We start from the raw sequence: 13,390 nt of genomic DNA on the forward strand, positions 1-13,390 counted from the left end.
ATCAGTGGCTACATCACACAGCAGCATCATCAGTGGCTACATCATACAGCAGCATCAGTGGCTACATCATACAGCAGCAGCATCAGTGGCTACATGACACATCAGCATCAGTGGCTACATCACACAGCAGCAGCATCAGTGGCTACATGACACAGCAGCATCAGTGGCTACATCACACAGCAGCAGCATCAGTGGCTACATCACACAGCAGCAGCAGCATCAGTGGCTACATGACACATCAGCATCAGTGGCTACATCACACAGCAGCAGCATCAGTGGCTACATCACAGCAGATTATCTCCTGCTGTTTCGCAGCAGCATCAGAATCTGGCAGCAGTAGAAACAGCAGCAGCAGCAACGAACGACTTTAAACGTCCCTACCAAGTTGACCGAGCAGTTTTTGGGGGGCAAAGAACAGCGGTTATAAAACATAATTAAAACAGCAGCAGCACAACAACAAAAACGACGAGGACAAGCCAGCAAACATCGGCTGCAGCTGCTGCTGTTTGTTTTCGAAGCAGACCCTGCTGCTACTTACATCACGCGCGTCTCTTCCGAGCTGCTGCTGCTTCTTCACTCTTGACAAGTCGCGGAGTCGACAGACGGCGGAGAGAGACAGAGTAGAGAGCTAGAGACGCATCAGTTGTTGAAAGGATCACCGAGAGTCTGAAACTGTGAGTAAAAAAACAAAACGAAGTCGAACGTGTGTTGTTGACACGTGTTTACGATTAGTGAATACAATGCAGCGTGTCATTTTTTTTTAGTCGTACATTCCATTGTGTTATTTTTTTAAGCGTTACAATTCATGGCAAGGTCTCGCATAGTGAGTGGCTTCACTCGTTAAAAGGAAACACTTTTTACAGAAGTACGGAGGATGGAGACCATTGTGACAAATGTCTGCGTGTAAATACCCGTTTCTAAATGTTCTTATGTACGTACCAGGATGGCTACACACACGTGTGTGTGTGTGTGCAAAACCCAAAACACACGCTTCGCTGCCCTGGTTCGTGTTATTCCGTGACCCGTTATGTAATCACTATTAATCCACTGCTGGATGATGATGAAGAACCTCCCCCATGTCGTTATTGGTCGTGAGATTTTGCTGCTAAAAATGTCCACGTGATAAGCCACTTTGTTGAGCGATCATTTGTGGCCAGATCGCTTCTAAAATAGACGCTAATAGTTCGGTGAGCTTTACCTGGTAAGATAACAAAATATAGTTTTTTAGTTGTATTTCTGTATATATTTTACAGTAATTTGTTTACCTTTCCAATAGCGTCTACTCCTATCGTGTTTCTGTATTGTTGTAACGTTCTGAATCCCACCTACTGGACGTCTGTGAAAAAGAGCTTTATAGCTCATCGGATTTCTTCGGTATAAATACATATTCTGATTCAGTGAGAGTTGGTTCAGGGCCGTGGGGCGGGGTTATGTAACAGATAACGCTTTAGAGGCCACGTTATGCCACTTAAATGTCAACCCGTGGACGGGAATCAAACCCAGATTGCTGATTGATCTTCGAAAAATGCGCTAACCACCACACCACCGCTCCTCCACTCCAATTGCTACCCGTTTTTTTTTATAAGACAACATCTTCTGCCAACACGGATCCATCCATGGTCGTATTAAAACACTGCGAGATATAAAGAGGGACAAACGTATGGATTAGAGAACTTACGTTCATGACTTCATTCAAACTGAATATTAAAGTGATTGGGCTTGGGGCAGGGCATGCACGTCGCTGGAAAGTGATGGCGGACGATGGATGCAGGTCAAGAATAACTACGGAATGTCATCCGAAGAATGGAATGCGTCGGATTATAAGTCCACCGAGGAGGCAGAAGCGACGAAATAAACCGGTGGCGTGCCGTTGCAAGGTATAAAACGTCATTTGCATTTCAGGATGACGAGGGACAGCGGCGGCTTCGATCCGGCGCCGGATTGAGCACGGCCCTCCGATGGTAACGACCGTGACGAATGCCTTCGGTCAATTTCAGAGGCAACGCACGGGGAGACACCATGGTGTACGGCATCACAGCGCGGCTGCAGAGGCAGCTGAACAAGTCGGAAGGCGTGGGCGCCACGAGCGAGAGGTGCAGCAAACACCTGGGACAGGACTTCGAGAAGATCCGGGGCTGGTGCCTGCAGAATGGCACCCTCTTCGAGGACGACCGCTTCCCCGCCACGGCCGCCTCTCTCGGCTTCAAGGAGCTGGGACCCGGCTCGTCCAAGACACGTGGAGTGCAGTGGCGTAGGCCTACGGTGCGTGGTGGTGGCGATGTTGGTGGATGGTTGTGATTGTTATGGTGGCCTTATTGATAGCGATGTGGTTAGTTAGCGGAGGCATAGATGATGATTGATGATGATAACAGTGTTGGTCGTGGTGTTATGGTTGATGGATGTTGTAGGACTGTTAGTTCTGGTATTGATGTTGGTATTGCTGCTGCTGATGGTCTCGGTGGTTATTTGTGATTTTAATGGTGTTGTTATTGATGGATTTGTTGTTTGTGCTGGTCGTGTGGTTAATCACGGTGGTATTGATGATGATGGAGTTGGGCATGAAGAAGATGATGGATGTTTGCTAGTTATTGTAATCGTGTTTGTTGATGGTGTTGGTAGGGGTGGTGGTGGTAATCATTGTGTTGATGTTCATGGTAGTGATGAGAGTTCAAATTAGAAAGTGATGACAGTTGTGATGTGTTCATATTCATGGCTGCGGTGGTGACCTTGTGATGATTGTGAGCGTGATGTTGATAGTATTAATGGTTGTGGTGTTGATAGTATTATGGTTATTGGGTATAGTGATTATTGTGTGTGTTTGACAGATGCCATGGCAATAGTAGTGGTCGCGACGATTATAGCATCGATGGTGGTAATTTAATTTCTGATGGTAACGCTGAGCTGCATTGGCTTTCGATTGCTGAACATACGAATTAAAAGGTCGCACTCATTACACACACAAAGCGCTTACCACAAATAAACCTGCAAATACCTCGCTGATCTTGTCAAGGAGCAGAGGCCATCACGCAAACACCGCTCATCCTCGCAGCGGCTTTTGGCTGGCCATCGAACAAAGACGGTCACTGCATCGCACGCTTTCAGATGCGCTTCTGCGTCCGTCTGGAACACTCTTCCTTCCGATATTAGGAAGCCACTGGAGCTATGCACTTTGAAACCTAGATTGAACACTCATTTCTTTAGAACTGCGTTTTTGTGTTTAGTTTATTATACTTCCCCCGCACCTCCGGTTAGCACGGTTGGCTACGTATGGTGTGAAAGAAGTTCAACACACATACATACATACATATTACGAAGTTTGGTGATTTAATCGTCGACATAGGTTAAAATATCGACCCTGTATTCATCCTCATGCATTGATTTACAACATGATTTGAATTCTAGGCAATGTCCACATTCCCACCTCAAGGGCCTCTTCTCTTGCAAATGTGCACGTTGTTTAGCATGGCATTCACTAAAATATCCATTCTTGGGCGTTGTCCTTTTAGTGTGTACAGTGTTGCACAACTACCAGGCATGGTATAACTCCTAACACTGTATTATGACCGTGTAACTTCGTGTCCGTGTGAATGTGCACGTGTGTTTTACATGCATTCATGACTAGAATTGAAACACGCCTTTACCTTGTGTGTGTTTGCATGCTTTTGTGGGGAGCCACAGTGCGGCGGTTAGCACGCTGCACTACAAACCCGGCAACCCGAGTTCAATTCCCGCTCACGGCAAACACCAGTTATCTGAACCGGCCCTGGACCTCCCCTATGTCGACTCCGCCTCAAATGACTACACAGAGTGGCGTGTAAACATCTCCACTGGGGAGACAAAGGCGGCCGGGTCGTGGTACTGGCCTCCCACCTCCTCATGTGCTGTACCGGCCTACATCGGTGCTAATGGCTAACAGCACTTTCCCCAAAAGTCTGTTAAGGCTTTTGTACGTGTGGGTGTGTGTGTATAATCTGACCACCCCCACCCCCCCTTTTTTAATTCTGTTACCTGCTGTGCTGCCCCCTTTACCGCTTCCCTCACTAACAGGAGATATGCTCAAACCCGCAATTCATTGTGGGAGGAGCCACACGCACGGACATCTGCCAAGGCAGCTTGGGTGAGTTCCAGCGAGCCGCAATCCCATTTGCCATTCCTTTGCCCGCGGCGAGCCTTGCCTTGTCGCGCGAGATATGCGCTGAAAAGACAAGCGGGATGCGCTAAGGTGCCTGGTGTAGTTTCTGCCCGGTGCTCGAGACCACGATGGTTGCGCTGAATGCAATGATTACTGCTCAGCTCCCGCGGTGTGTTCTCAAGTTGTGCCGCGTGTCGTCACGTCACGTTGATCCTGGAAGACATTGCGCCACCAATGAGCATCTTGGGCCCCTGAAGACCGTCGTTCTTTGTCTCCAGTAGAAATGTAGGTCCACTGCTCGTACAGTTCATGACAAGGCTTGCAAGCTCCACCTTCCGAATTTTCGGGTTGCTTTGCGTAGTGCCAAACTTTCTTTGCAGTCCTCGCTTATTCAGATAAAGAAACGCAGCCCCACGTGTTTTTTTTTTCAATTGAAGCAATTGGCGGGACCCCGGGGTCCCATCACTGCCCTGGGGTGGGAAAAACCGCGTAGCGACACGAGTCTTGCCTTACCGACAACAAAACTAATTTCGATTTAAAGCTTCCGTGACTGCAGGGATTAATCTTCTTGGTTCTTTCGGTAAAGTCACGTAGAATGGAAATAAAATAATAAAAATAAAACATAATAAAATGAAATTCTCACGACGTTTCGGCCACAACACAAGTAGCCTTCTTCAGGTGAAGGAACAGAACTGTCGGGACGACAGTGCTTCAATGATTGTGTTTTAATTCCATTCTACGTGACTTTACCGAAAGAACCAAGAAGAACAAAACTAGTGTCAATCGATTGGCCTCGTCGAGAGCTACTCGGGGCACTAAGTTTCGTAAAAAGTTGAAAAATTACATGAACACGTTAAATTCACTGCCTGGGGGGCGGGCTCGCCTAGCCAAAGAAGCTGAGGATCGACGGCTAACCGGAGGGCGTTCTCGCCGCGCGCGACTGCGGCGGACGCCCCCCGGGGCTTGCGTTTGGCCGGTGGGGTGGCGCCCATCGTGTTGATCGCCGCCTGCTGCTGGCGCTTGTTGGCGCGAGTCTGGGCGGGCGGCGCGTTGCTGTCGGGATCACGAGTGGGTGGACTGAAAAATAATAATTATTGACCTGATTTTTGCGGGACTCCGGGGTCTCGCCAAATGATTCAATTGTCGAGCGCCTTCTTAAACCTGCCGTGCAGTCGCCCCCTGTGACCGACTACTGAGCTCTGCAACACCTTCCTCCGTTTCATCGAAGGTTGAAAATATCCGATCCAATGTTTCCTGCACATTGACTGAATCTGGTCTGGCCGAGTCTCCAGGAACTTTTGTGGGTTTCCCATTGGCTCATTTTTCAGGTGTCTCATCAACGGAAATTGCTAGCTTGAAGCCAATCACTTGTTTGTTCGATCCAAATCCCACGGCCCTTCTTGCGCAGCTACAACACAACCAAACCTAGTCCCCCAGCGTAATTAACAAACTTTCAACCAATCTCGAATCTTCTCTTTCTGCTTTAAGATTCAGAAGTGTGCGGTTGCAACACACTTGCAAGACGACTGGACATTAAATGGGCTTTTAGAGCCCCTTCAATCGGGTTTCCGGGTTGCACATTGTACGGAGACTGCCGTGGTCAAGGTCACAAATGATTTTCTCATGGCTGCTGACTCTGGCGCATCGTCCACACTCGTTCTACCAGATCTGAGTGCAGCACTTTCAATTCTGTCGATCGTGTTGTCCTTTTGCATGGCCTTGAGGCTACTGTTGGGGTGACCGGCATGGCACGTCTGTGGCTTCGGTCGTATTCGACAGGCCAGAGACACTTTGTGGCCCTCGGCCCATCCTTTTTCTGATACTGGCCATGTCACGTTGGTGCCCCTCAGGGCTCGGAGCGTGGTCCGGTTTTGTTTGGCATCTACGTGCCACCACTCGGTCGGATCGTTCAGCGGTATAGTATTAAATACCATTGCTTTAGAGATGACACGTTAAAATGTATCAAAGTTGGATATCGCCCTGGCCCTTTCGTCTTCGATGTCATGCTGACCGATATTCAAGATTTGGTTTCAGTCTGATTTTCTGCAGTTAAGCAGTTGCGAAAATAGAGATACTGCTGATTGTGGACGCTCAGCATCTACAATTTTACTTTCCCACTTCCAGTTGTTAAAATCTCCGTGTTATTTTCCACTCGGCCCTATAATTTAAGGCTCGTAAAAAAACATCACCATTGCAGCTTTTTTTCATCTTAGAAAGATCACTCGTCTGAGTAACCTTGTTTGTCCACTTCTCATGCGGAGAGGCCGACGCATGCCTTTGTGTTTGCAAGGCTCAGTTATTGCAATGAGTTATGTTTGGTGCCCCTGCCAAAGTCCTGGATAAATTGAAATTCGTCCAAAACTCGGCTGCCGGAATCTTTTCAAGAGTCCCGACGTTTGAACACGTTAGTCCGGTCCTAGCCTATCTTCACTGGCTTGCTATAAAGCTCAGAGTGAAGTTAAAGATTCTCCTTTTGACTTTGGAAGGCTCTCAAAAGCGGACAACCAAGTTAGCTCGCATATTTACTGACCCCATATGCGTGGCCAATCCCGCAGGCTTCGCGCTTCGATAGCTGGTGCCCTGTGCTTTCCCCGCATTTGGCTGCACACAATGGGTGCTCCTGTTGTGTTGCTTCTTGGTGGCTCTGCAATGCCTTGCCCCAGTGTTGTTTATGACCCTGAAGTGGAATTATTTTCTCTTTTCTTCAGTTCTATAAATTAGCTTCCATTTGTCTCCTTAGTTTTTCCTCCCATTTCTTCGTGATGTCTACAGTGCCTTGAGTACCTAGTAGAAAGGTGCTTTAGAAATGTAAGTTATTTTTTATATTACCTTGCTTCTTCGTGAAGAAGCTCCCGGCATGCAGAGCTAAAACGTCCAGCGTCATGCCGAGCAGCACACGGCACAACCCCAACACGCATCGGAGTGCTGCATAGCACAGCCAGGCAAAACCTACGCGGTAGTGACGTCCTGTACTATTAGAGGGACTGCAACTCTGACCAGTAATTTCTGTCGAAGCCCCCACTCAACCTTCACTCCGTGGGAGGTCGCTTCTTCTCTTCTGCTGCCCCCCAAGATTTACAAACTCCCCCCCCCCCAGCTATTTGTGCTGTTCATTTCCCTTCCTCTGTTCCATGAGCAGACTCGAAGATAATTTTCTCCTCTAGTCAATGACTGGCCGCCTCTGAAATAAACACGCCTACTGTTTCTGCGCAGTGTCTTGAGTTGCATTTAAAGGCCATGTAAATCCGAATTGTATTGCACTGTGTGTAGCCATGCTGCAGCACTGGGTTATAAGACAAACAACAACAACAAACTTGCCAATAACTCTTGCTAACTTTCCGCTCATAAAATTAAAGCATTCTCGACAGGCCTCACTTTCTTTGGCCAGTCAGCCTTAACAGGTAGGTAAGTAATGATGGAACGATCCATTCGTACATGCATTGAATCATTAAACTCAATTATATGCTATGTATATAATTGTTTTCCGGCCAGGTGGCTTAGCAGTGGAGCAAGTGGCTTGCGCTCAGAAGGTTGTGAGTTCAAATCCTAGTTGAGGGTTTAACTCAGCCTATAATTGCTCTGGGGGTCGATACAATGAATTCCACTTTGTGGGGAAGTCAACCATGGTTGTCCAATGGATAGACTCGCCCCCGCTGTAGGAATGTGGAATTTCCACCACCGACTCAGGGCTTTGGACAATAGATGAGGTCCGCCTCAATGCTGCTCGTTGAGCGGCAAATCACTTTGACTTTGGCTATAAATATACAAATGGTGCATTTAGGTCAATGGAACAAGCAACATTTGGCAAAAGAGATATGAAAATCCTAAATAAATACAAACTTTAGATTACAAATCAGACCAGAAATGATAGTTTTTTTTCATTGAATCGTCACTTCAAAATTAATTGCATCGACTCAATTGAGAGACCGATTCAGCAAACGATCAACACATTGCCCCTCTAATAAAAAATATAAAACAATAAAATTCTCAGTCGAAACGTCGTGAGAATTTTATTGTTTTATATTTTTATTATTTTATTGTTTCCCTTCTACGTGACTTTACCGAAAGAACCAAGAATATGAATCCCTGCAGTCACGAAAGCTTTAAACCAAAACATTACCCCTCGTCAGTTTGGGCCGAACAAAGTACTCGACTGTCACGGTCCTGTTGACGCGATTCGCCAGACTACTTCGGGGAAGTTATTCTTTTAATTCCTTCCCGTCACTCATCTCAGCCCACCCCCTCACTGTGACCTGGTACCATCTGACTTGCCCCCGGCTGTCGCCATTTGCCAGGTGGCGCTTTTGAAATCCAATGACTCCCAGCGATGGGATTGAGTACACTCACTTTTGGGCGCCTCCCCGCTGCACCCCCGTGCATACACTGGGATAGCAACTGGAAGAATGCCGGGTGAACATCGAGGCGCTGCTGGCAAGGGGTGAACTGCGACGGTGGACTGTGACTGTGGAATTGTGAGCCGGAGATGGCACCAGAAGATGAAATCCCGACACTACAAACAGAGCTTCGATTTACTGAGCGTCTTAGTCTAAATGCATCCCAAGCTACCGTACAAAAACAGTGTGACGATTATTTAAGATGGTTATAAGCATGACCCTACGAATATGCACAGGTCTCCTATAAGCAATACGTCTTTGCACATTGCACAGGAGGGTGTAAGTGTGAAACTTCTGATACAAGCACACACCAGATATAAGCACATTTAGGATATAAGGGGTGTGCTCATAGCCTTTTTCAACAGGATATATATCCTGTATGTTCTGGAGAAGAGATGGTAAGAGGCAGAAGCGAAGAGGAAGGTCTGGAGCATGTTTGTGAACAGGGGCAGGGTTGTACATGACCCCGGTTCCTGCCGACAGGCACTGATGGAAGCCCTTGGCAGGGCAGTGAAAGGATACACAAGTGTTGCCTTTGCGTAGGCCCAATTGTGTTCACCCGTTTCATTTGTAAAGCTCAGGTTTTACTTATTCATACTTTGTATATTTGTATGCAAACAGTTGAATAGAGTCGCCGAGTGATTGCATTCGGACGTGAGTGTGCCTATCGCTTCGATGTGGTCGGTCAGAGGAAACTGCGTTTTCATAATGTCGGACCGTTTTTTTAAAACGGATGCCTATTGAACGGACGGTCACTCGGCTGCACGCTTTGAGTTACGGTGGAGAAAAAATACCTGCGGAGAAGGAAGTCGCGGGCGCAAGCGTATGTGTCGATGCTTTGGGAAAAAACGGCGCAAGCAGCTTTGGCCGTGTTTGGCCGAGGTATCGTGCTTTCGGCATCAAGCGCGTTGATTCTTCCGGCTATGAAACCGACTCGGCAGCACGAATACAAATGAGCCTCTGTCTTCATCTGCCGAGGCCATTAAAAAAGCACTTTCATCGGAGGAGTCCCGCTGGTGCCTGTCACGGACCGGGGGTTGTTGTCTTTGGTTCGGGCCCGGTTGCGATGCGGGGCTGGAGGGGCACGGTGGTGGGAAAAAGTCACTGGGCAAGGAATACAACCATTATAATGGCAGCATTTTATCCGGGCCTTTCACAGAGTTACCCGGAATGCCGCCCGGATACCATCGGAAGCAGAGGAGTTGAGCAGGGTTGCGACTGGATAGTGCCTCTGTGGGTGACCACCATGCACAACAAAGATGCCATCGGGCTGAGGCGGCGACTATGTAGGCAGCAGAGGGCAACGCAGCAAAGTCCATTGTACTGTACTTGTATGCCCCCCACATCTGTGCTCGCCGCCTGCACCCCCTGCACTGACCGGCGTGGTGAATCGTGGGACCTCCCTCGCCATCTTATCACAACTGTTTTATTGCCAGAAAGGGTAACACCTATTCTTATATTTTGATACTGGCAAGGGAGGTCCCATGATGTAGCTGCTCACACCGAGCTCTCAATGTCCTGATAGTGGCATTGTCTTTGTGTTGTTCGCCTTTTGGCATCCTCTGGTCTAATACTGTGTGAGACTAGGCTCTAAAAAAAGCTGTCTCTGGTGTGGACCAATCAGTTTCAAAGACAATGCATATGCTATCAGGGCGTGTTTGTTTGTTTGCATGTTCACCACAAGCATGTGTGGTTAATGCAGACACGATTCCTTGCAAAAGGTTTATGTTTGGTATTTTAACATCTTAACACATAATAATAGGGGTTTTGCCCTTTTTTCTGGCAACAAAACTGAAACCTTCTTACAAGGAATCATATGTGCATTAACCACAATACCTGTGGTCAAAATGCAAGCAAACACGCTCTGATAATATATGCATTGTCCTTGAATCTGATTGGTCCACACCAGAGACGGCTTTCTTTTTAGCCTCGTCTCAATTGGCGCTAGACCAGAGGACGCCAAAAGGCGTACAGCTCAAAGACAATGCACTATCAAAGTAATGAGGGCTCGGGTTAAGCATCTACATCATTAGACCTCCTTTGCCAGTACCAAAATATAATAATAGGGTTTTTCCCATTTTTTTCTGGCAACAAAACTGAAACCTTTTTTACAAGGAATCATGTCAGTCTAATGATCTTAACACATGTTTTATTGCCAGGAAGTGTAAAACATTCTTATGCGGCGCGGTGGGGAAAGCTCAAACAACCCCCCAACTTACCTGCACGGCGTGTGGGAGGTGCCTTCGGCCGTCGTTTCATTGACGAAAAGGGCCTCGCGAGTTTTTATTCCAGGAGAGGCTGTGGATGGACGTTTGTCGAGACATGTTTTTGTTAGGTCGATCCTGCAAGTGGTGGGGCTGGGGGGGGGAATGCTTTGGCAACTTCCTTAACGAGAGTTGTACTTTTATGGGCCAGGAACCCTGGAGTGGGCTGGAAATCGGCACAGCAAGCACAGATGGCACAAAAGGTTTACGGTCATTCGAAATACCTTTTTGGAAGTGCAAAGTAAAAATAAACACGAAATCGTGCGGACAGCCATTATCGATGACCACATAAGTTACTGAAATGGGTAAGCAAACGAGAGTTTGAACAAGCAAACGCAGAGTGGTTAGTGGTGCCGCGTTAAACGCTTTTGAGTCATTGGCACGTGACCAGAGTTCCAGGCGATTTGTTTCAAGGTGGAGAAAACCGGTCTGGCTGGCAAGAATAAACATTCCCCAAGATGATTATTGTTGTTGCTGTGCCTACTCGAGTGGAGTTGAGCGCTGCGCTACGAACCCGAGCACCCGAGTTCGATTCGTCACACCCAGTGACGATAATCATCTGAACCGATCCTGGGCCGTCCCTAGGTCGACTCGGCCACCGGGGAGACGAAGGCGGTCGTGCGTGGTGCTGGCCACCCACCCCCTCGTGTGCCACAGTGTCGGCCTTCATAGGTGCTGCTCGCTAACAGCACTTGACCCGACAGTTTGTTCCAGGCTACACGGGGGGTTTGTTTGGAGTTGAGCTCACCTCCAGCCGTCGCGTGCCCCAGGCAGTGGGCCACATTTTGGCACCATAAGTTGTAGTTGGGGGCGTTTTCTTGAACCATTATTTAATTACTGTAAATGTTGGTTTATTATCCAACACACCTGTGTGTGCTGTACTAGTAACGAAATAGCACGTCATATCTTATATTTTTAATGACTCACATTTTACATATTACACATATTGTCACTTGTGATTACTATCACAATCTTTTATTGCACACGGTTTACATGATTTCTCATGGAACGGTGAATCCCAACTTTTATTTCGTAGACATGTAGCAAGTGGGCATATAGTGTTTTATGTGGTGATTCAATGACACATCAATGCACATCGATATTTAACATTCACGTAACTGCGTATCGAAAACAAACATTTAAAAATTGTAAATGTTGTGGGTTTACTCTTCAACACACCGGTGTGCTCGCATAGTAACTAATTGGTACGTTTTGTTTACATGACAAACCTTACTAATGGACTGTGTCAGGTGGCGGCGGATTTAACGACACATTTATATTTACCCGATCTAACCCCACAAAAAACCTCTTATGGATAATGTGGGTTGCGAAAGCCTACGTGTGAAACATGATTTAATAATTTGATTGCAACACCTTGGTGGATTCTAAATGGCAGCCTACTCAGGTGACATTTCATGTGTTTGTGTTGAGAGATTGTGAAATGTCTTTTTTATTTACATTCTTTGAAGGTTTTTTTTTATTTTTGCGAAGTAAGAAGTCGAGTTTTATTTATGAGACGAAGTGCCATGTCCAGTCGTGGTTAGGCATACCATTGTGACATTTGTGTGTGGTAATATTATTTTTCATGATGACTCTTACCTGTTTTATGATGAATGACTTTCAAATGTTGTTCGTGCACCATTTCCACCACGTGGCCCTGAAGCCATTTGGTTCAAATATTCCTTGCCTTTTGGTCTGGATTGGGGAATGGCTCTTCAGCGCTTGTGGGGTTTTCTTTTGGTAACTATCACCATAACAACGATTGCTTTTGATGCACCTGCTGCCTTTGCCATCAACCCAGTCTTCTCCCCCGAATTAATCTGGGGTACGCGTCACGAGCCCCAGAATATATTCGCAGTTAGAGCGTGGTCCCACAGAAGCGGATATCACAGAACTATTTATGAGATCCCTTCGAGTGACCTTTGATCCACGCACTAACAGGCAACACTTTTCCCACCTGTCCTACCGCAGAGAGTAATGTTCATCACATGACAGTCTCACCAATATTTTGAATTCTCATATGGAATGTTGCCAAATGAGGTGCAGAACCAAATTTATTTTTATGGGTTTTTGTTTATGTTGTTGTTTGAAATGGGCTGAGACCATCAATACTTTAAACTTAAGAGCCTGGTTTTATTCCCCGGTGGCTGCCAAGATTCGAACACAGAATTTCAACAGTGCCACAGATCAACGCCCTGACCTCTGTCCCGCCGGTATATTTAACAACCGCTGATTGATTTTCGTACCGGGGATATCCCTAACGTCATTAAATTGGGATTATAAACAGGAGCGCAATTGTCTTCTGGAATTGTTTGGGGGGCATATATGTTTTTACTGTCATCATTGCCAATCAGGTTTTATATTACATGTAAAATTCAGTTTATAATCAATATCAGCTCCCAAAGTTTAAAACTATCTTCCTCCTTTGGCTTTGTATTTGTGTGCGTTAGGTTTTAATTATTATATGTTTATTACTGGCTTATTTATTTTAGGTATATTCACATGATGAAATGAGATAGGCCGTGTTACTTGTGTCTTCGCATGCACACAAAATCACATCGCTGTATGAAAATGGGCACGCGTGCAGCAGCTATTTAGCA

The 13,390-nt window shown here is 46.7% G+C and overlaps 1 protein-coding gene across 1 annotated transcript in view; it reads left to right on the forward strand.

Moving 5' to 3' along the window:
• Positions 1–13,390, forward strand: part of LOC116947819 (calpain-1 catalytic subunit-like) — a 55,337-nt gene continuing 41,947 nt past the window's right edge. The window contains exons 1-3 of the mRNA XM_032963995.2: positions 1–674; positions 1,998–2,262; positions 4,048–4,117. Of these exons, the coding sequence (XP_032819886.2) occupies positions 2,020–2,262; positions 4,048–4,117 (313 nt within the window). The 5' untranslated portion in view covers positions 1–674; positions 1,998–2,019. The remainder of the gene's footprint in view (positions 675–1,997; positions 2,263–4,047; positions 4,118–13,390) is intronic.

This window comes from Petromyzon marinus, chromosome 31 (assembly GCF_048934315.1).
Source record: "Petromyzon marinus isolate PM22_M1 ecotype Great Lakes invasive population chromosome 31, UKy_Petmar_22M1.pri1.0, whole genome shotgun sequence".
NCBI classification, from domain to species: Eukaryota; Metazoa; Chordata; class Hyperoartia; order Petromyzontiformes; family Petromyzontidae; genus Petromyzon; species Petromyzon marinus.